This window comes from Aspergillus campestris (assembly GCF_002847485.1).
Source record: "Aspergillus campestris IBT 28561 chromosome Unknown P168scaffold_12, whole genome shotgun sequence".
In the NCBI taxonomy this organism is placed as follows: Eukaryota; Fungi; Ascomycota; class Eurotiomycetes; order Eurotiales; family Aspergillaceae; genus Aspergillus; species Aspergillus campestris.
In genome coordinates, this window is record NW_020194347.1 from 118,896 (window position 1) to 140,011 (window position 21,116).

Consider the following 21,116-nt stretch of genomic DNA (forward strand, 5'->3'; position numbering starts at 1 on the left):
CGAGAATGTTATATTTCTCTTCCCTTATTTATGAGAAGACAGCTAGTTCGAATAGCATTGACGCTGTTGATAAGTGTCAACACGCATCACGGTGTCACGTGAGCTAATCCCGGCACTTCTGTATACATGACGTCATATGTATCGGTGCCTGAGACTCACTTGTCGTCCGTATCAGTTGCTATTGGGAATGATATTCTGTAGGAGTTTGCTATATTATATGTTGCGGATGCAGTTTCAACTCATTGAACCAGGTATCTATATCCCTAGGTTCAGGCAAGGAGAATCGTTAGAGCACTTGCATATATATAGCGATGGGTTTAAAAGCATTCGACGAGCACTAACAGTCAGCGTCAAATATCAGCCCACACACTTTGCCATACAATCAAGACAGATGCTGCTACATATTTACATATTACGATTATTTACAATGTAGATTAGGAGACATGGGTAAGAGAGACAGCTGGTCCAGCTAATCAGGTTCAGATTTATATCAGCTATCTAAATACTGTCTTGTTCATACATCTTAGGGTTGATATCAGAATCATATAAGTTCGGTAGATAGATCAAATATTACAGTTTATAGTCTCGTCTTCTGTCTGATCTCAAGAACATATAAAAGATTCGATATCATGGATAGAATTGGTGGGTCTTAAAAACTCAGGTACATGAGATCCCCGGATGTTATTCGTTCTTGACATGCTTTGTCTCCTGGTCTCAGCTTTCGATCCCCACCAAATGCTGAATGACTCAATCACCTCAGTGCACTGCTGGTTGTCCAAGAACCAGGTCCAAACTGTTCCAGCCATGGGCTAGTGGAGAACCGTTGCATGGCGACGATCCGGCGCAGCTAGCCGACCGCCGTTAACCGTGTGGAGCAGGCTATTAGAGCGGAGTGCTGGCAACACAGCAATGTCTTTGTGAAAGATCCAAATGGATAGTCATCGGGTTCTGACATATATTCGACTATCTGGTTCTTCCCTGGTTTTTGATTCGCTGGTCGTCAGTCATATGTGATGGTCGCGATTCGTTGCTTCTCGTTTACGGATATCAAGGTTACCAGGACATTGGAAGGAATGTTTCTTCTTTATTAAAGAATTTATTGGGAGAGGTAGGCTTCATGGATCCAACATATTAGGCGTCCAGGTTTACACGAGGTACCAGGGGTAAGAGCTCAAGGATCGATGTCCCATGATCCAGTACCTGAAGCTCTCTAGCTGCTTCTGGATAAGCAGGGGGCTAGTGCGGAGAATTGGAGGCATTTTGATAAGGACTTCTGGAATACGAACGGATCGTGCCGACACGTTCCTGGATATAATAAAGTGATACTGTTATCTCCCCACATACCATGGAAATGTTGTGGATATCAGCCAGGTCAAGCGCTCCCAGTGCTGTCCAGCATGCTGGTGTAGTGGCTGCCATACAATCAATGACACAATAGTCTGATCTATGGATAAAATTGACACAAACTACAGGAACCTGGGGAGAATATCCCCCAGAAGGTACCTCTTCCCTGGGACACAGCCTCTGCGCCTTGACTGGATTCTGAATTCGACCCCGACAGAGGTTACATCCACTTTGACACCGCAGCCAAACCGCTAATAGGCCCAGGGATATAACGCAGGTTGGCATTGCAACGCTGGGAGACGCGATTAAGATTAGGGTGAGATTAGTATGCAGGCTAAAGACAGCCTAACCGCAAGCGCCGGCTCAGATTCGCCTGGAATGTTGTGTCTCATTCCACTCTGTCAGGGATCTATATTACCCCCGCGGATCCTTTCCAGGTCAGGTTAAGCCAGCCTGCATAATAGGAAGATGGTCTGGCATGTTTTATCCGTAACCATACGCCAGTCGTGCGGAGGTGCCCGTGGTTATCTTCGGCCTAGATTGCACCATCCCCTCATCTTATAAATAAGCCCGTTCGTTTCACTCTTGTGTTGGCCCACGTGTGCGATCATCGTCGAGCTTTCACAATGGCTGTTCTCAGGTGGCTTTCGCTCGCTGTTGCAGCTTCCTCTGCGCTGGCTCTGACTCCAGAGTGCGTTCTCTCTACCTGTTGCATGCTAATCTCTAGCTAACGCCGCGTAGGCAGATGCTTAGTGCTCCCCGCAGATCTGAGGCTATCCCCAATCCCTCTGGTGTGAGTACAACTCCCGCGGCCATTGAGTAACATTCTAACAACTGTAGACGGTTGCGATCTTCTCCAGCTCGCAGTACTCATTCAAATCCCACGAGTCCAGCTCCTCGTGGAGCCTGTTGGACCTCAAATCGGGAAAGATCACCCCCCTCACCGACGATAGCAATGTCTCCGAGGTAGTCTGGCTGAGCGACAAGTCTCTCCTGTACATCAATGGCTCCAATGCCGACATCCCCGGTGGCTCTGAGCTCTGGGTTTCAGATGTCCACAAGTTTGGTTCTGGGTAAGCCCTAAAGATGCGACGCGATGACTGCGAATGCTGACCCCGGTAGATACAAGGCCGCCTCCCTGCCTGCTGCGTTCTCCGGGTTGAAGATTGCAGCCACCAAGAAGGGAGAGATTAACTTCATCGCCAACGCCAAGTCGTACCCCAATGGCACTGCGTACAACGAGGAGCTTGCTGCCAAGGCTCTCAGCACCGCGCGTATCTACGACAGCATCTACGTCCGCCACTGGGACTACTACCTCACGACCGCCTTCAACGCCGTGTTCTCCGGAACGCTCAAGAAAAGCAAGCACTCGCACTACGTCTCGGATGGAAAACTGAAGAACCTCGTCTCCCCAGTGGAGAACGCCGAGTCCCCGTACCCTCCCTTCGGAGGCGCGTCAGACTATGACCTCTCGGCCGACGGTAAATGGGTCGCGTTCAAGAGCAAGGCTCCGGATGTCCCTCAGGCCAATTTCACCACGGCATACATCTACCTCGTTCCTCACGATGGCTCGAAAACCGCCGTTCCTGTCAACGGACCCGACTCTGCCCCTAAGGGCATCGCGGGTGACTCCAACAACCCTGCCTTCTCCCCGGACGGCAAGAGCCTGGCTTACTTCCAGATGGAGGAGAACACGTACGAGGCTGACCGCCGCGTGACCTACATCTACGACCTTGGCTCGAAGAAGATCACCGCGCTCGCAACAGAGTGGGACAGGTCGCCCGACTCGCTGAAGTGGGTAGACGACGAGACCATTGTCGTCGGCGCCGAAGACAAGGGCAGCGCCAATCTCTTCCTGATCCCCGTCGACGAAGCCACAGACGACGACTTCGAACCCAAGAAGCTCACCAACGGCAAATATGCCACAGCTTACTACCTCCTATCCAAGAAGTCCCTCCTCGTCACTGGATCAACCCTCTACACCAACTGGTATGTCGACCTCGTCAGCCTCAAGCACAAGAAGGACGGTGTCAAGACCATCGCATCCGCGCACAAAATCGACCCCGAGCTCAAGGGCCTCGGCCCCGATGACATCGACGAGATCTGGTTCAAGGGTGAATCGGCTGACGTACGTAACCCACTGACGTTGTAAAGAATTGTCACATTGACCCATACTAACATGAGCGTACAGATTCACGCCTGGGTGATCTACCCCAAGGGCTTCGACAAGAGCAAGAAATATCCCCTCGCCTACCTCATCCACGGCGGTCCCCAAAGCTCATGGGGCAACTCCTGGAGCAGCCGCTGGAACCCCAAGGTCTTCGCCGACCAGGGCTACGTCGTTGTGGCTCCCAACCCAACCGGATCCACCGGATTCGGCGATGAACTGACCGACGCTATCCAGAACAACTGGGGTACGTGCCTCCTTCTAACTCTCTAATTTCCTTTATTTACAAACGAACCTCACTGACACCCATTGTTCAAACCAGGCGGCTCCCCCTACGAAGACCTCGTCAAAGGCTGGGAATACGTCCGCGACAACCTCGACTACGTCGACACCTCGCGCGGCGTCGCCGCCGGCGCCAGCTACGGCGGCTTCATGGTAAACTGGATCCAAGGCAGCGACCTGGGGCGCGAGTTCCAAGCGCTCGTCACGCACGACGGCACCTTCGTGGCAGACGCCAAGATCTCCACCGAGGAACTGTGGTTCATGCAGCGCGAATTCAACGGAACTTTCTGGGAGGCGCGCGAGAACTACAGACGCTGGGATCCGTCGGCATCGGAGCGCATTCTGAAATTCGACACCCCGCACTTGATCATCCACAATGATTTGGATTATCGCCTGCCGGTTGCCGAGGGGCTGTCTCTGTTTAATGTCCTTCAGGAGAGGGGCGTGCCGAGTCGGTTCTTGAACTTCCCGGATGAGAACCATTGGTATGTTCTATCTTATTTTGACTTCTTGTCTCGTGTCTTGTTCTGGAGACTCTGTTGCTAACTGGTGGTGTAGGGTCATCCAACCCGAGAACAGTCTCGTGTGGCACCAGCAGGTCCTCGGCTGGCTGAACAAGTATTCTGGCGTTGGCAAGGAGAACAAGGATGCCATAAGCCTTGAGGATACGGTTGTGCCGGTTGTTAACATCAACCCGCCTGCGTGATTGATACTGTACATAGTAGTAATGCGATCTTATGAGATTGCTGGTTATGGACTCGTGACTCATTAATATCACTTGTGTCGTTACTTGTCTATTGTAAACCTTCTCCCCTGCGTGGATACAGGTCCCAAGGGGAAAGCTTGGTACACTCAAGATGGCTAATATCAATCAATATCATCCGAAGCCATCATCCTGTCCTCCGAGAAACCTAGTGAGGACAGTCAAAACTAGATAGCCAATAAAGACTAACCATCCATACAGCACAATGACATGTCAGGATTATTAACAAACGAAGTAACAGCAGAACAGAACATCCCAACGAGGCCCTCAGCATCAGCTCTGCACCCAAACTCACTCGACATAATCAGCACAACAAACAAGGAATTCCTCTGCGGATACGTGTAAAGATACACCGTTTTCTCAGGCGGATTATCAACACTATGCGCCAACACCTGCCACACAGCATCACCGACACGTGTAACGGGGTTGGCGTCGATATTCTCGTGCAGAACGATGGAGTCAATCTCCGTATCGTTGTTCCACTCCGTACAATTAGCGACTATATCGCCCCATTCAAGGGTGTGATAGTCCATCGAGTCGACGTGCTGGCGCTGGACAGCACTTAACAAGTCTCTGACTGTCGACTGGGCCTTGTATCGAACACGGACCGGAATAGGGTTGAGACACGGCCCCAGGATCCGCTCTTGCCCAGGGATACCGACAAACCGGCAATTGGTGATTTGGCAAAACATGAGGTCATTGCGCTCCGTCTTCTGCCGCAGGACATATGACCAAGCCGCTTTTACCACGGTAGCCCAAGTAAACCCCCGAGGGAGCGGGCTCGTTGTGGGCAAATCCCGGGAGGCGACTATGCAGACGGGCTGTTGGTGGTTTTTTGAGGGGGAGAGTGGAAGGTTCGTTGGCGATGACCCATTCAATAGCTCCGTCCAAAAGCGCAGTGACTGCGTGGTGCGTAATTCGGCACATTTGCGGACGTAATCCGCGTAGGTGGCTTGGATATTGAGGGGCTTGTTCTCGTACAGCTTTGCTAGATCAGACAGGATGGTTTCCAGGCAGAGCCCGTCAAATTGGCCGTGGTTGGCTCGCATGATCAGCGTATGTTGTTGTGTTCTGTCGTCTTGTAGCAGTATGAATTTGACGAATGTCTCGTTCGTCTGATATGCTCTCCGGTCCATGGCACATACAGAATGTGCCCACATATCGGGGTCGTAGTTGTCTGGGGGCTCCGTGAACTCCGTCCATGGGAGTTCCACTTGTTTCAGGACAACCTGTACATGATTATCGCGGAAAGGTACAAAAGTAGTTCGTAGTATGGTGTGGTTCTTTACCAAACCTTGGCAGGCAAGGCGCAATTGAAGCGGGTCGAGACGCCCCGAAATTCGGATCGGTATGTAGTCCATTATCCCGTACTGTACCAGAAACAATTGCATTTCGCGTGTTGGAACAACGTCCTCGATATTGCTGACAGTGAGCTGTTCAGGAAGGTGGCGCAAGAAGTCCTCTCGCAGGGAACGAAGAGGATCAAATCCCTTCCAGTCAGGAACGGGTTTTCTAGATACAGCATGGCAAGTTTGGGCACACCGAGCAAGCGAAGTCACGTCCGGTTGCTGGAAACAATCAGAGACTTTGATGGAAAGTCCCTCTGTCCGTGCAAGGGCTACTAGCTGTCGTGCTGAGAGAGAGTCCCCTCCTAACGCCAGAAATTGGTCATCCATCCCGATACACTCTGGATCTTCAGACAATACTTTGGCAATCAGAGACTGCAAAACCGCTTCGGTTTCTGTAGTCGGGGGCTTGAAAGCTTTGGGAGCACTCAGGTAGGTAAGTAATTCTCTTCGAGATAATCGAGAGATAGTCTCTATCAGGAGCTTCCGATGGATCTTTCCGGATGCTGTTCTGGGGAGGCTGGTGACCGATATGAATGAACTTGGCATCATATACGAGGGTAGTACTTTTCGCATGTTCTCCATGACTGTCTTGACACGGCGTACAAATGCACCATCGTGTGCAATAAGCCGGAATGTATCTGTCGTTCCGCCGCTTCCAGGAGCAGTGGGAATGACCGCGACTAGCATACCACACTGAGGACCGCCATCACTGGGGTAAACAATCTCGGTACATACATTGGGCTTTTCCGGAAACTGCGCTGCCAGATGATACTCGACCTCGGCAAGTTCCATTCTTTGGCCACGGATCTTGACCGTCCTGTCTTTGCGACCCCTATATTGGAACGAGCCGTCGACAGGGCTGCGTGAAAAGATATCGCCAGTCTTCAGAAAGCGGCAATGTTCCTCGAAACCCACCCGTTGTCTCCATGTGGGCTTTATGAACGTGTTCCTCGTTTGTTCCTCGTTCTTTACATAGCATCTTGCTATGCATGACCCTTGGAGAACCAGCTCCCCTTCAGCCCCGAGAGGCATCAGACGGTTATGGTCCTTAGGATCGACAATCCAGCCGGTTCCGGAACCCGGAGTACCAAGCGTGGATAGGTCACTTGTCGATGAAATGGGTGTGGCCATGATAGCACAGCCATACTCAGTCTGCCCGTACAGAGCGTATAGCGCGACGTGCTTCTCCCATTTACTAACTTCCGAGCGGCTTATCTGTTCCCCGGCGAGGAGCAGATGCTTGATGGATGGGACAGCTTTGGGGTCAATAACCCTGGCCACTGATGGCGTGAGTACTGCCCAGGTGGGCCCAAGCTCACTTATTGCCTCCTCCATGTTATTTTCCAATTTCTTCTCCGAGGGGATACACAGACAGGCGCCTCGGATTAGTGCCGTTAAATGCTCTGTAATGCCTGCACTGAAGTTATACGATGCAAACTGGAGCATATAAGACTCTCTGCTCACTCCAGGGATCTCAAGGCTACTGGTAAAAGCCGCGTGCTCCACAAGCACCCCCTTGGGCTCTCCAGTTGAGCCAGAAGTAAAGCTCGCGAACAGCACATGGTGGCCTTCGGCCTGGCATGGTCGTTCACAAGGCCAGTCCACCGATACTGTGTTTGTATCTCGAACCTCCATATCTTCCAGGATTGAAACCGGTGGTCCGAGGAGAGATGCTTTGGCGGCGTGTTGTCTTGAAGCCAGAATCAAGTGCGGTGAAGTTAATTTGCACATTGCAGTGAGGCGATCTGTTGGCTGCGAGGGATCCAGCAGTGCAAACCCTCCACCTGCTTTCAATATTCCCAGGAGAGCCACAACTGTCCAAAGAGATTTCTCTGATAGAATAAAGACAAGCTTCTCAGGCTCCACATTGGCCTTGACAAGTGCGCTAGCAAGGCAAGAGGCCTCGTTATGGAGCTCATTGTATGTAAGCTCTCCATCCCAGGCACGAATGGCTGGCGCAGACGGCCGTTCGTTACAGCGTTGTTCGAACAAATGGTGAACGCACTTGTTGCACTTCTCTGTTTTATGTGAACTGTTCCACTTAATACTCCTCTCCAAGTCTTCTGGGTTGATCCCATGGATGTCTCTCAAACATGCCCCGGGGCGCTGGCTGATCTGCCCAAGGGTGTATGACAACTGGTGGATCATGGATCGGGAAAACTCCAGGCTCATCACGTTGGAGTCAAACATGGCATGGATGGCGATACTTTGTTCGCCGATGCCACACGCTATAATAAGAGGATAATCTGAAGCACCTTGGTCGCCGAGCATTGCTGTTGCATTTTTATGCTGTTCAAGCGGTCGGATAATCATCAGATTACGGAAATCACAGATGCGAGTGGCCTCCATACTCGTAGTACGCAGATGATCGAGTCCAAGTTGCTCGAAATGGCGACTTTTGCTGCGATATTGATCCACCATCTCAGTTGCCATCCGAACCGTCTCGTTTGGCTGCAATGTGAGGTGGCAGGGGACGGTGGAACTTTTGCCCTTCCCAACACCGTCGCTATCATCCAACAGGCCGAAGAGTACATCGGACGTGTTGGTGTAAAGGCCAATGGTCATGGCCCAGCTGAGACATAAATAGGCGGGCAACTCTGCGAGAGAACTGCGATGCAAAGTAACAGTTTCAATCTGACCGTCGAGTGAACAGCTGTAGGTATCTGACGGCAAGAGTGGAAATTTGACTCCATCAAACTCCATAAACTTGGTTCCCAACGCAGCTTTTGCATGGTTGTGAGCTTGATAGGAGGTCTCTTGCTTTGAGTTGGTCATTATGGTCCTTGCAGGTAGTATATCTATGACGCAGTTGCTGATAACCTTGAACCGATCTTGTTGGTACTAGATTAGATATCTAAGTGAACCTTGTTTAAGATTCTTTCCGGAAGAGGTTTATATATGTATTGAGACTTCAACCACGCAGCCGCTCGTCTCTACGCGTCTCGTTCTTCAAATCAGAAATCAGTCGAAACGAGCGTGGCCGACACCTCAGGAGGAGATACTTATACCTAAAAACACTACCAGGAATCTTGTAATACCACTAGAGGACTGGTAATACCGCTGAAGAATTCCTAGCTACCCCTAGCTATCCCTAGATACCTACCTAGGGGCCCCATAAAAGGATCACTCCTTGCTAAATGGGCTTAGATCTACAAAGAAGTTTCTTATCCTGAGTACTCAAACTAGAATATACATAGCTATAGACTAGTTTAAAGTGGCTAAGAATACTAAGTAACAAGTAACTATAATTATCATATATCTAAAGTCAGACTTAATAAATATTCTTACAGATCTAAGTTAAAGATTATTTAATTATCATTTTCCTGACACACACCATTTTAAAGATATTAAAATGAGGATTGTATTATATTATTCTAACTCTGTTGAAGTATTTGATATTCTTTATAGAAATCAAAATTTCATATATCTAGCAGGCTGTATCTCTCTCTTTATTATTATCTAGACTATAAATCAATACTGAGATAGATAAAGAACCACATTTTCCGCCCTGTATAGAGAGGCGTAAATATTCTACTAGTATTATTATTCTCTTATCCTTATGTCATGGACTCAAGATGATTATGATTTTATAATCACACTACCTAAATAGCCCTACTTGGGCCCTTCGGCCATCAGGGGCTTGGAAGGATCCTGAAAACAGTGATATATCCAAGTATAATGCACCCTCTCTCTCTCTCTCTCTCTCTCTGTTTTGAGAAGCTCACCGACTTTACGCACTCAAGCCCTTACTCATTCGATTGCTTCGTATGAAATGAGCTTCAGACTGCAACTTCCGTAATGAGCTGACTTGCTGATGATCACAGAGGCTTGCTTGGTATTACCCTTGTAAGACATTGTCATGCATGATATATATGATTTATAATAATTGGGGAGCCTATGACGCAGTGAATGTCACAAGGAGAAGAAGGAAAAGAAGTAGACTATTCTTCTTACCGGCTCAGTACAGCTAACTCGTATATCAATAGAAGCAGAAACATCAGAGTTTTTCAGAAAACTTTCTAATATATGTCTACCAATCACTTGAGATCGGTGATTATGCAAGATAGAATGATCAAATACCTTATATATCATTTTTACTATTCACTGTTATACTAGATAGGTGGATTCTAGGATATCCAAATATATCAGAAACAACTTCGACCCACACAGCCCTGGCTGGCAGACACCGCCAATTCATCTACGGCCGTACGATCCTCCCAAAATGATATCCGACTGGTGTGTGATGTGCTTGTTGCGTACTGCTTTCCCAATAAAGATGAATCCGGTGGCAATGGATCTGTTGGGTCTCGCCATCACGACCTACAAACAGTGTCTTCTGCGTCCCGTAACGAGGCAGCCGACATGGTTACGGTGGACTACTCGAAGTTAATCGGGTCTCATGCCGAACAGAAAGAGGCCCTGGAGCGTCTTGACCCCGGCCTTCAGACGTACGGATTCGTCTACGTTGTAAATCATGGAATCCCGAAACATATCATCGAAGACACATTCATGTCTATAAGTATTTCTCTTTCAAATGGAATATTCCTTATCTTAACAGCTCCGATACTACAGATGCTTCTTCACTCTTAACCCTCCCATCAAGATCATGACTGCCTACTCACCAAGCAACGCCGTCAAAGACCACATACCGAATATGACTCGTTGACGCTTTTGCTCCAGGACAGCGTAGGAGGCCTGGAGGTCCACGACGGGCAGGCATTCAGGCCAGTTATCCCTAAATCGGGGGGCACAGTATTGAACTTCGGCGATATATTGGAAAGACAATCGAGCGGGAGGTGGAAAAGTGCCTCGCACCAGGTGGTCAGTCCGAGGAAGGAAACAGTGGCGGGAGATATAAATATGGATGGCATCACGAGAGATCGCTACGCTATGGGGTACTTTGGACGTTTGGGCCCAGAGGTACTTGTCGAGACATTTCCAGGAGGCGAGACCCCCGGTCAATGGAAACCGAATATCGAAGACTGTAACGAGGGAAAACCACTGACTTCGCGCGACTAAATGCAGAAGAGAGTGATTGCTGAGTATTCCGAGTATACGATGCGATACTACAGTAGGGGAAGCCTATTAGCACCTGAGAGTTAGGGTATAACACCCCCATACCATCTCAACTTTTACTCAAGCCGTTTCTTGTATAAGCCCTTTTCCTAACTCTCATACTATCTAAACTGCTGTTTTTTATAGTTATGGAGTCCTGGTGAGCTTTAGTAAGGATTTTATTGAGCGCTTGATCCAAAGCTCTACTAAGTGTGTTGTCATTTAGATCCGGACCCTGCCACCCTGACCCTAATCCAGGCCGAATTGGGGGGGGTTCTCCCGGTCCTCCCGGGGCCATCCTGCCACTTCTGACCGCTGGGGGTATGATGCGCCCCACCTTCGGCTGACCTTTTTGTTTGTTTTCACTCTTCAGTCCTGGAAGGATGATTGTCATTGGTATGTGGGTGAAACATTGTCGAAAAGAAGATAGGTACTATCTGTCGCTGTCTCCTATCTGCCATCTAACTTGGGACCCTCCCCACTGGAGCACTGAATCCAATTATCTCCCCTTGTCCCACAGCGGGATCCAGAGGGTCACGCCATCCCAAGAACCAGTCTATCACCCAGGCTCCTAATGGATGCCAAGGGTGGTTCATGGTCCGTGGTCCGTGGTCCAGGGCATGATGGGCCAGAATTCGACCTTGCGCAATATTTTTTTGGGGAAATTATTGATATGCGCTGTGTTTGTGGATGGTAAACGGGATGATGCAGTTATCAACTCCTACCAAACGACAGAGCAGACAAGTCACCAACCAAATCATGCCTAATATCATGATCAATATTACATTGATATCAGTGTGGGAACAGATAAAAGACAGGGATAGTTACAGGGAAGTCTCCTAGGATGATGACCGAATTGAAATCGCACGAGAATCCACAATCCGTGCACTTTCACATGTTGGTGAGCCAGACTCCACCCATAACGTCATCGTCTGTAACGTCACCAGAAAAAGGTTCAAACAAGGACTGGCCAGAGTCCTGATTTTCGCCAGCTTCATAAAGCTAAATATTTCCCCTTCCAGTTCCCCTCTTGTGGAATCTACATTTCCTTTTTTATCCATTCATTCCCTACTATATCTGTTCAAGTCAGTTGAGGGGTCAAGTATACTCCCCACGGTCCTTTTGTCGCACGCATCTACGTCAGACCCGACCTGAACCCTATCTATTACTACCAACGGTCGGGTCAGAAACACCCTCACCATGGCTGGTGGAAATACCGGCATCGTGGCTTCGGCCAACAATCTTTTCTTACAAATCTTTACATGTGGTTACATGCTCATACAGATGTTCATCAATTGGATCTTCGCCCCGAGTCCGCCTCCATCCAACTCGGTCGCTGACTCTCTCCCGGGAAAGAGAATCGCCATCATTGGCACCGGCTTGACAGGCGTGTCCTCGGCCGCCCACGCAGTGGGCCATGGCTTTGATGTCCAATTGTTCGAGTCGCGATCCAAGGAGAAGGGATTGGGTGGGATTTGGAGCCGAGTGAACTCCACCTCGTCGCTGCAGATCCACAGTATCATGTACCGCTTCCATCCCTCCGTCCGATACGACACGGCCTATCCCACCCAGCAGGAGATCAAAGACCAAATTATCGATGTGTGGAAACGCTACGATCTTGAGAAACGCACGGTGTTCGATACCCCGGTCACCTCGGTGAAGCAAACCGACGACGGAAAATGGATCATCAATGACGACGAAGCTGCCTACGGTCAATTTGACGGTGTGGTGGCCGCTGTTGGCGTGTGCGGAGACCCGAAGCAGCCCACGTTGCCGGACGAGTCGCAATTCGGCGGGAATATCTACCACTCGTCCGAGCTGGACGGCAAGAACGTCAAGGGCAAGAAGGTCCTCATCATCGGCGGCGGTGCCAGCGCCATCGAAGCGCTGGAGTTCGCAGTCAAGTCCGGGGCCGGTGAAATCGACGTCCTCTCGCGTTCGGATAAGTGGGTCATCCCGAGGAACATCTTCGTGCAGTCACTACTGGCCATGAACATCTTCGGTCAGGAAACGATGCTGTCGTGGATCCCCGAGTGGTTGCTGCACAAGTTCTTCTACCGTGACCTGCAGGACATCGCCCCGTCCGGCGGTCTCTTCACGCAAACCCCGATGGCCAACTCGGAGCTGTTTGATCAAATCCGCGAGGGCAAAGCCCGCTGGCTACGGGGTGACATCATCTCCGTCAAGGAAGACGGCATTCTCTTCAACAGCCGGCCCAAGGGTGTTCCCAAGGGTGGTCCCGGACGCGAGAAGCTCGTCTCCGGTGACGTTATCATCATGGCAACCGGATTCAAGCGCCCCTCGCTCAACTTCCTACCCGACGACGCCTTCCAGGAACCGTACGGCCCGCCGAGCTGGTACCTACAGGTCTTCCCGCCGAAATACATCAGCATCTGCGCCAACAACAGCACCTACATCGATGCCATCGGAACGGTGGGCAACATGCACATCGGGATCTACACGCGCTTTCTGCTCATGTTCCTCACCGACCCGCTGACCCGGCCCACTGAAGGACGGATGAAGACCTGGATTGACTTTACGCGGTTTATGAAGCGGCTTGCCCCGACAGGCGCGTTCCAATTCTTTACCTACACTGAGCTGATCTACTGGTTTGTCTTTATCATCTTGGTGAACCCCTTCCGGTGGAAGTGGGCGCCGTTCGTATTGTTCGGTGTGGGACGCAGTCTGCCTCTTCATGTGGTCAGTAAGGAGGAGATGTTCCGGCGAGAGTTGAACAAGCAGCATGATGATTAGCGCTGCATTGTGATGTGGTGGTGGTCTTGTTGTGACGATTTCTTAAAATTTATTCTAGTGTATGGCTAGATAATCTCTTTAACTCAATTCAAAATATCAAATTATCTTCACTTCATTACTTCCTCACCTCTACCCTAATATCGGCTTCCCACTTGACTTGCTTTCCTTTTGCTTCATATGACCTGTTTATACTTATTCATATCTATCTTTCGGCTGTATCTACCTCTACCTAAGCTTACCCTTATCTCTATAACTCAACCCACCCATCTACCTACCTAAGTAGCCTTCATGTCTGACAGTGACGGTCCTCCGTCATACCCAGCTTGGCTCACAGACGCTCTACCTCACCTCAAGTACCCTCCAACACCCATGGCTGACTGGTCTCTTCTCATGATGGGCGCAAAAGCGCCAGACAAATCCTTTAAGCGCAACCTCAAACGGTCAGTATTTTTACCTCACCCATACCTCCCAATCTAACCAAGCAACAACAGCCTCCACCAAGACCGGCGCTTCTCCGACCTAACCCTCGAAACCGGCCCCCTCAAACTCGACGTCCACAAAGCCATAATCAGCAGTCAATCAGACTACTTCCAAGCCCTCCTCAGCAACAAGTGGGCCGAGTCCACCAGCCGCACCATCCGCCTCGAAGACGATGACCCAGAATCCGTGAAAGCCATGGTCCAATTCATGTACGAATTCGACTACGACAGCCCAACCGACAACATCGACGAACAAGACGACGTCGACCCAACCATCTTCCACCTCCGAGTCTACAAGGCAGCAGACAAATACCTCATCCCAGAGCTCAAAGTATCCGCGCTACGCAAATTCCTCACAGCCACAAACACCTCCAAAAACCTAACCACGCTCCTCCCGCAAATCATCGAAGAAGCCTACGCCGCCACGCCGGCAAGTGATTCGCGCCTGCGCCGCGCCGTACTAGAGCTAGTGCTCAGCAAGCAGGATAAGCTCATTCGCCGGGATGCGTTCACCGAAGTTATCAAGAACGGGGGCGACTTTGCGGTCGATTCCATGAGGGAGATGAGCCAGGTTGCGGCGCGGGTGCGCGGGTTTCTGTGTTTTAAGTGTGGGCGCAAGAGTTACTTTGATACTACGCGGTCGACGAGGATCCGGGTGTATACTTGCGTGGAGTGTGGGGCGCGTATTAGAAGGGTATTTTATTAGAGTTGGGTTTCTTTTTCAGATGGTGGTGGGTTGCGTTTTTTGCTTTCTTGAATTTGATTGATGGTCGCTGGTTGGTCATGCTCGATGCTTTTATCGATATGAAGGGATGGGTTGGTTTAATCCTAGGGTAGCCATTAGATGGCTCAATACTAACCCTAACTTATTTCTCTCTGTAACTGTAGACGAAACACCCTATATCAAGAGAACACTTCACTATTGACTTTTCCATTACACCCTAATCGTACAATAGTTGTCTCCTGCCAACACACCAGAAACCAAACGGCCCATTAGAATACATAAACACCTCGCGCCGCGCTCAACCCACATTAAACCCAACACTAATCAATTCCCCGCTTTTACCCTGTTACCATAAGGCTCCCCACTATCCCTCGAAAGTGAAAATGGAAAAAACACGATCGTCAATACCCGCGCAATAGCGCAGTATGCATACGCCCCAATCAGGCAGAACAAGGTAGCCAGCGTCTGCCACAACATCACAAGGGAGCTACCCCCCCAAGGCATCACAAACTTGATAAACTCCGACGTCTGATACAGGTCCTCCTGCTTGGCAATATAGTACCTCTGGGCATTCGCATCCGGCAGCGGTCGTCCATCGCCCGGGTCCCGCGTCAGATCCAGGACCGTCGTGAGCGTCACGGGGGCGCGATAGAACGGCACAATCCAGATAGAGAAGACCTGCGAGATATTGACGTAGAGGCGGAGGTGGTCTTTGTCGTATGCTATATATATCGATTTTCAAGTCTCAGCGAGCTGGTCTTCTTATATGTACGGGTTGGGCGGTATGTGTGGCATTTTGGCTTACCAATTGAGTTCACATCGAGCGAGATCTCAGGCGACATCATCTTATACCATTGAAAGATGGTCTTTATGCCATCCCGGCCACCATGTTTGCCCCAGACGCGGCAGAACGGATGCACGAAGGTGGCGTCGGATGTGAAGTACCGGTCAATGGCCCAGGACTGGATCTCCGGTGGGCCCTGAGTCAATTGTCGGATGACGTTGGTGATATCTCGTACTGGTAGGACTTATGTTAGCTGGTGTATCCTGATAATGTCCATGCATGTGTAGAGATAGTGGTAGTGGGATTGATTCGGTAGAGTCAGGACTAACCGGGATTTTCCATTGTTGCTGCTTATACTCTGTCATACAATAATTTGGTGGATACAATTGACTGCAGGAGAATGAGACGGTTTAAGTAAGGCGGATAAAATAGGACAGCGAAGGAGGAGTCGAACGTTCCTGGATTATGGCGGAGTGATGAGACAGCTCTGACGTCATTCACATGTGAAGCTGGCAGGTGCCCTGGGTGCCTTGGCGCCTTAGTGCCCTAGGCTAGATTTACGTCAACATGGATCCATGTAGATCAGAAGGTGGACCAGAGCAATGGAAGTATGAGTCTCTCTGATAACAGCAAAACAATGTTCATCAAATATAATGATAAGTTGGAAATGTCCCCTGTTATGGGAAATTTCATTGAACTTTTGCCAAGTGTGGTATCAAGACCGTGATAGATATTCTAAAATAAAATAAAAAAATGCCGAGGGCAAAACAGTAACTCCGTGATATACATGAGATAGGCTCATTTCTTCCATCCTTCGATCTTCTTGCGACGCTTCTCGAAGACGTGACCCAAGCCCGCATCGCCGCGGGGCCCATCGTCGTTCTTGCGTTTCCGACTCCTGTCCAAAGCGCCACCGCTGCCTTGGGCGCGCCGAGTAAGTTTCGCGATGCGGTCCGCGCCCTCGGTGAGTCCTCTCCAGTCTTCACCACCGAAAGTGCCCTCCGGACCACGCTGGCCGCGGGTCTTGGCGCGATCTTTCTTGCTCTCCTTGCCCAGACGGATGAAATTGGTCTCTTCGTAATTTTCCCGCTCCGCCTCCTTGCGCCGCTCCTTCTGCGACTTGGTGTGTCGTCCTCCACGCACAATGGTACTTCCGATGCTGGGCTCCGCCATGGGGGCGGACGACATTTCGGCGCTGACGAACTCGTCGATGACATTCGATCGGCGATTGACACGCTCCTTGCGCTCCTTGGTGTCGGTAGTGGGCAAGGCGGTGGGCATGATCTTCGGTGGTCGGTAAATCCCATCACTGGTGGCGTTCGTTCGCGATCGGTCTAGCGTCGGTGGGGGCTCCACGTTCTTCGCAAACACAGACAAGTTAGGTCTGTATGCCATATCGTCGAAGTTCTCTTCCTCTTCATTGTCATCGCTGTCGCTTTCGCTCTGACTATCGGATCCGGATTCTCCATCGTCCCCAGATACTCGTCGTTTGGCGCTCGCCTGGGTCTCACGCTCCACCCTCTCGGAATCCTCGGCCGCCTTCACCACCTTGTCGACCTGGTACTTCAGCCGTCCTTCCAGCGGTCGAACACCCCGGTCGAGGTAGACCCGCAGCTCCACCAGTTTCTTCACGAGGTCCTCCTGCTGCGATTGCCGTTGCTCGGCGTCGTTATCATCCTGTTCCGATGAAAGCTCTCTGAGCTGGATTATCGTCAGGAACACGAGGTTGTGGATGTAAGAAAGGAGGAGGTCGCTCTTGACGTCGAGAAGCGATATGCCGTCGGCCGGGGGTTCGATCGAGACATCGGCAGGATCATCGCGGTGCGTCTTCGGCAGAGAGGTGCCGGTAGAAGTGAGACATCCGGTGATCGCGTCAAGCAAGTTGGAGATATTTTGCGAGCCTTGCGGCTCGGATTGTGCTGTTGCCATTGCCATTGCGCCGTGGGAGTTGGCCGTGTTGTCGGAGCGTGAAATTTACGCCGGAGGGAAATTTTTAGATCTCTTATCAACACGTGATATTACGGTGGCTGAGTAAGCGCGCTTAGTCACGTGTGCCAAGGCTGCCTACTTGGCCTAATTATCACTCTCTATGCTCATCGCCATCATCAGTTATTGCCCGGTGTCCTTCATTCCCACCTTTAACATCTCTAGCGCCAACTGCGGTTCTTTTTGGGACGATACGCTGGACTCCCGCTCTATTGGATGCTGGCGTCTGGCTCATGAGAACCTGAACTCTTTTCTCGATGGTGTAGTAGCTGTAGACTGACTGTACGTCCCTTCCACCGATTCAGTACTACGGTAGTAGTGCTCCGACTACTGTACACCAGGCTGACCGGACGTAAACTGACCATCCGTTCAGACACACCCACAATGCGGCTCGATATACGATCCGGGCCCATCGCGGCCATCTTACTTACGATCCCTTCGCTGTCCTCGGCCTTCTATCTTCCCGGCGTCGCCCCGACTTCCTACGATGAAGGGCAGTCGGTCCCGCTTTACGTCAACCACCTCAATCCCAGCCTAGCTCAGCAAGACGAACAGCTCCATTCGGTCTTTGCCTACGACTACTATCATCCGGCTTTCCATTTCTGCCAACCGGAGGGTGGACCGGAAGATGTGCGGGAGTCGTTAGGGAGCATCCTGTTTGGCGACCGCATCCAGACCTCCCCCCTCGAATTGCACATGCGCAAAAATGAGACCTGCAAGGCCATGTGTAATCAGGTGGATTTTGATGCTCGGTCTGCCAGGTTTACAAATCGGCGGATTGCGCAGGGGTACAATATCAACTGGCTGGTCGATGGGCTTCCGGGAGCACAGATCAATTTAGAATCCGTGACGGACACCCAATTTTACAGCCCGGGATTCGCGCTGGGCGCGATCGCCGAAAATGGGGACATGGTGTTGAACAATCACTTTGATATCTTTGTCGAATATCATCGCGTGGGCTTTGGAAACAAGGACAAGTTCCGGGTTGTCGGAGTGCTCGTCCAACCGGACTCTCGCAGCAACTCCAAGGTACTGCCGGATGGCAACGTGGAATGCGGCACCCCTGAGACGGGTGTCGTGTTGGATGAGGATGGAACATCGTCGGTGACTTGGACCTACGGTATTTACTGGCGCGAATCGCCCACTCCCTGGGCCACTCGCTGGGATAAGTACCTCCACGTTTACGATCCGAAGATCCACTGGTTTTCGCTCATCAATTCCGCCGTTTTCGTTGTCTTCCTGGTCGGCATGGTCAGCATGATCCTTGCCAGGGCTCTCAGAAAGGATATCGCCCGTTACAACCGCCTGGACATGATCAACTTGGATGACCTGGATGGAACGTCGGCTGCTGTGGAGGATGGGATCCAGGAGGACTCGGGCTGGAAATTAGTGCACGGCGATGTCTTCCGCTGCCCGCAATCTCCCCTGCTTCTGAGTGTCCTCGTTGGTAATGGCGCTCAGCTCTTCATGATGACGGGCGTGACAGTGGGTGAGTTGGTCTGATTTCTCCTATGTCCGTATGTCTCTAACCATTCATCAGTGTTTGCCCTGCTGGGGCTGCTCTCTCCTGCGAATCGCGGTTTCCTGGCCACTGCGATTCTGTTGATCTACACCGTGTTTGGGTTCATCGGAGGGTATGTGTCCGCGCGCGTCTACAAATCGCTCGGTGGAGAGTCGTGGAAGCGCAATATCGTCATGACTCCTGTGCTCGTCCCCGGCTTCATCTTCGGTACCTTCTTCCTCCTGAACTTGTTCGTCTGGGCCAAGGGGTCCAGCGGGGCGGTGCCTTTCACGACCATGCTGGCTCTTGTTGCCATCTGGTTCGTCATCAGCGTGCCTCTGAGCATTGCGGGTAGCTGGCTTGGTTTCAAGCAACGGGTGCGTTCAACTTTCTCGAACGAACATGCGGATCACAACTGACACTCCCTAGCCTATTGAGGGTCCCACCAAGACCAACCAGATTCCTCGCCAGATTCCTCCCATGACAGGAAGCCTGCGTACCATTCCGTCTCTGCTCCTGACGGGTATCCTTCCCTTCGGCGCCATCTTCGTCGAACTGTACTTTATCATGACCTCCCTTTGGACTAACAAGATCTACTACATGTTTGGATTCCTGTTCCTCTGCTACGGTTTGATGATTATCACGTCCGCGGCCACCACGGTGTTGCTGGTTTATTTCCTGCTCTGTGCCGAGAACTACCGCTGGCACTGGAGGGCGTTTGCCGGTGCCGGAATGACCGGCGGCTACGTGTTCCTCAACGCCCTTCTCTTCTGGGCCACTCGCGTTAGCTTCGGCGGTATTACCGGTGCGGTGTTGTATGTGGGCTACTCGGCCCTGATTGGGTTTGTGGTGTTTATCTTGACCGGTATGTTCTCCCGCGCTATTCGTGTGAGCCGACGTCTAACTTTGATTATTAGGCTCCATTGGTTTCTTCGCCAGCTGGGCCTTTGTGCAGCGCATCTACGGCTCGATCAAGGTGGATTAATTAGATCTCGATCTATCCTTGGTTGCCCCTTTTTCGCGCAACAGGCCGGACGATGATGCTCTCATCACACGTGTCACGCATCATGCATCTCACATCATGGCTGCGACTTCCATCCCTTCCGGACGAGATTCGGTGGCTTCCGGGGACGATGCTTTCGCATATAGAATGAAGCCTGCTCGGTGACCGACTGCTTTTGAATATCCCTGTACATTTTATGGCTCTTTTTCCATGGCTCAATCTCACCCAACGCTTTACCATTCCATGTATATAGACTAGCGGGGAGTGTCTCTATCTTACTCATCACTCATCTTATTATTCTGGTTGTTTCCATTCTTGTCTCTCCGTGGACCCGGTTCCCTGAGCCGAGGTGTATCCACTTACCACAGTCGGTTGGCTCACCGGATATATACCGCGTCACACGGACCAGGTTGGTATTGCGGCTGGTTAGTGTCACTGTATGATATCGAAGGAATTTAGCTTGTGTAGGAGAGATGTGTCTATTCCTTTGTTCTCCGTAGGTAGTAAAGTAATATCACCATTGTTATGGGAAAATCGAATTATAAATATCGCCCGATAAATCAATAGAAACTGTTGACTGGAGCCTCAGGCCGCCAAGCCCCGTGGTCTGGAACCAACAGAACGGAATCCTTCGCCACGGCGGACTTTACTCTTACTGCTGCTCGCTCTTCTGTCATGATCTTCCCTCTCTAGCCCGCCTGGTCCTTACTTTTTGGTTCTGGTGCTTACAGTCTCTGTTCTTCTCGTGACGATCGCTCTTCTTTGCTTTGATTTTCCACCCTCGACTTTCCTCGCCTCATCTCTGCCCGCCTACCTGCCTACTCGATCTTATCAATCCAGCGGCGTTGCATTTACCCCGCGTCTTCCGTGGCCCCCCGTGTCTCACCCCTCCGCCCGGCGCATGACCGACCGTCTGCGAATCCCT

The 21,116-nt window shown here is 50.9% G+C and overlaps 8 protein-coding genes across 8 annotated transcripts; 5 read left to right on the forward strand and 3 right to left on the reverse strand.

Moving 5' to 3' along the window:
* The first annotated feature begins 1,898 nt into the window (after positions 1 to 1,898).
* dppV (dipeptidyl peptidase DppV) lies at positions 1,899 to 4,556 on the forward strand. The gene is made up of 7 exons (XM_024834611.1): positions 1,899 to 2,035; positions 2,086 to 2,137; positions 2,185 to 2,417; positions 2,467 to 3,472; positions 3,536 to 3,758; positions 3,834 to 4,278; positions 4,352 to 4,556. Exons 1-7 carry the CDS (start codon positions 1,971 to 1,973, stop codon positions 4,497 to 4,499), a joined length of 2,172 nt encoding a protein of 723 aa, XP_024689605.1. The 5' UTR covers positions 1,899 to 1,970; the 3' UTR covers positions 4,500 to 4,556.
* A 185-nt stretch (positions 4,557 to 4,741) lies between these two features.
* On the reverse strand, positions 4,742 to 8,176 carry P168DRAFT_242345 (acetyl-CoA synthetase-like protein; the record flags this gene model as incomplete). Its single annotated transcript, XM_024833798.1, has 1 exon — positions 4,742 to 8,176. One exon carries the CDS (start codon positions 8,174 to 8,176, stop codon positions 4,742 to 4,744), a length of 3,435 nt encoding a protein of 1,144 aa, XP_024689606.1.
* Positions 8,177 to 9,938: 1,762 nt separating this feature from the next.
* P168DRAFT_292923 (2-oxoglutarate and iron-dependent oxygenase domain-containing protein) lies at positions 9,939 to 10,999 on the forward strand. The gene is made up of 2 exons (XM_024837700.1): positions 9,939 to 10,416; positions 10,478 to 10,999. Exons 1-2 carry the CDS (start codon positions 10,268 to 10,270, stop codon positions 10,569 to 10,571), a joined length of 243 nt encoding a protein of 80 aa, XP_024689607.1. The 5' UTR covers positions 9,939 to 10,267; the 3' UTR covers positions 10,572 to 10,999.
* A 1,134-nt stretch (positions 11,000 to 12,133) lies between these two features.
* P168DRAFT_274591 (FAD/NAD(P)-binding domain-containing protein) lies at positions 12,134 to 13,714 on the forward strand (the record flags this gene model as incomplete). Its single annotated transcript, XM_024835439.1, has 1 exon — positions 12,134 to 13,714. The coding sequence occupies exon 1, from the start codon at positions 12,161 to 12,163 to the stop codon at positions 13,712 to 13,714; it is 1,554 nt and encodes a 517-aa protein (XP_024689608.1). The 5' UTR covers positions 12,134 to 12,160.
* A 369-nt stretch (positions 13,715 to 14,083) lies between these two features.
* On the forward strand, positions 14,084 to 14,899 carry P168DRAFT_321445 (BTB/POZ domain-containing protein; the record flags this gene model as incomplete). Its single annotated transcript, XM_024840470.1, has 2 exons — positions 14,084 to 14,154; positions 14,206 to 14,899. 2 exons carry the CDS (start codon positions 14,084 to 14,086, stop codon positions 14,897 to 14,899), a joined length of 765 nt encoding a protein of 254 aa, XP_024689609.1.
* A 157-nt stretch (positions 14,900 to 15,056) lies between these two features.
* On the reverse strand, positions 15,057 to 16,043 carry P168DRAFT_329775 (uncharacterized protein; the record flags this gene model as incomplete). The annotated part of the gene is made up of 3 exons (XM_024841505.1): positions 15,057 to 15,639; positions 15,723 to 15,935; positions 16,031 to 16,043. 3 exons carry the CDS (start codon positions 16,041 to 16,043, stop codon positions 15,242 to 15,244), a joined length of 624 nt encoding a protein of 207 aa, XP_024689610.1. The 3' UTR covers positions 15,057 to 15,241.
* A 348-nt stretch (positions 16,044 to 16,391) lies between these two features.
* lcp5 (small subunit rRNA maturation protein LCP5) lies at positions 16,392 to 17,658 on the reverse strand. The gene has a single exon (XM_024841506.1). It carries the CDS (start codon positions 17,634 to 17,636, stop codon positions 16,500 to 16,502), a length of 1,137 nt encoding a protein of 378 aa, XP_024689611.1. The 5' UTR covers positions 17,637 to 17,658; the 3' UTR covers positions 16,392 to 16,499.
* A 166-nt stretch (positions 17,659 to 17,824) lies between these two features.
* P168DRAFT_258773 (transmembrane 9 family protein) lies at positions 17,825 to 20,651 on the forward strand. Its single transcript, XM_024834612.1, has 5 exons — positions 17,825 to 17,969; positions 18,061 to 19,176; positions 19,228 to 19,565; positions 19,618 to 20,053; positions 20,106 to 20,651. Exons 2-5 carry the CDS (start codon positions 18,072 to 18,074, stop codon positions 20,171 to 20,173), a joined length of 1,947 nt encoding a protein of 648 aa, XP_024689612.1. The 5' UTR covers positions 17,825 to 17,969; positions 18,061 to 18,071; the 3' UTR covers positions 20,174 to 20,651.
* Positions 20,652 to 21,116: the final 465 nt, after the last annotated feature.

What these genes read in the sequence shown, in the direction of transcription:
- lcp5 (XM_024841506.1), bottom strand. Translation starts at nt 17,636, where the DNA reads ATGGCAATGGCAACAGCACAATCCGAGCCGCAAGGCTCGCAAAATATC.
- P168DRAFT_258773 (XM_024834612.1), top strand. Translation starts at nt 18,072, where the DNA reads ATGCGGCTCGATATACGATCCGGGCCCATCGCGGCCATCTTACTTACG. An exon ending in GGCTTGGTTTCAAGCAACGG is followed by an intron (nt 19,566 to 19,617) that starts GTGCGTTCAACT and finishes GACACTCCCTAG; the next exon opens with CCTATTGAGGGTCCCACCAA. An exon ending in TGTGGTGTTTATCTTGACCG is followed by an intron (nt 20,054 to 20,105) that starts GTATGTTCTCCC and finishes TTTGATTATTAG; the next exon opens with GCTCCATTGGTTTCTTCGCC.
- dppV (XM_024834611.1), top strand. Translation starts at nt 1,971, where the DNA reads ATGGCTGTTCTCAGGTGGCTTTCGCTCGCTGTTGCAGCTTCCTCTGCG. An exon ending in CTATCCCCAATCCCTCTGGT is followed by an intron (nt 2,138 to 2,184) that starts GTGAGTACAACT and finishes TAACAACTGTAG; the next exon opens with ACGGTTGCGATCTTCTCCAG. An exon ending in GTCCACAAGTTTGGTTCTGG is followed by an intron (nt 2,418 to 2,466) that starts GTAAGCCCTAAA and finishes TGACCCCGGTAG; the next exon opens with ATACAAGGCCGCCTCCCTGC.
- P168DRAFT_292923 (XM_024837700.1), top strand. Translation starts at nt 10,268, where the DNA reads ATGGTTACGGTGGACTACTCGAAGTTAATCGGGTCTCATGCCGAACAG. An exon ending in ATCATCGAAGACACATTCAT is followed by an intron (nt 10,417 to 10,477) that starts GTCTATAAGTAT and finishes CCGATACTACAG; the next exon opens with ATGCTTCTTCACTCTTAACC.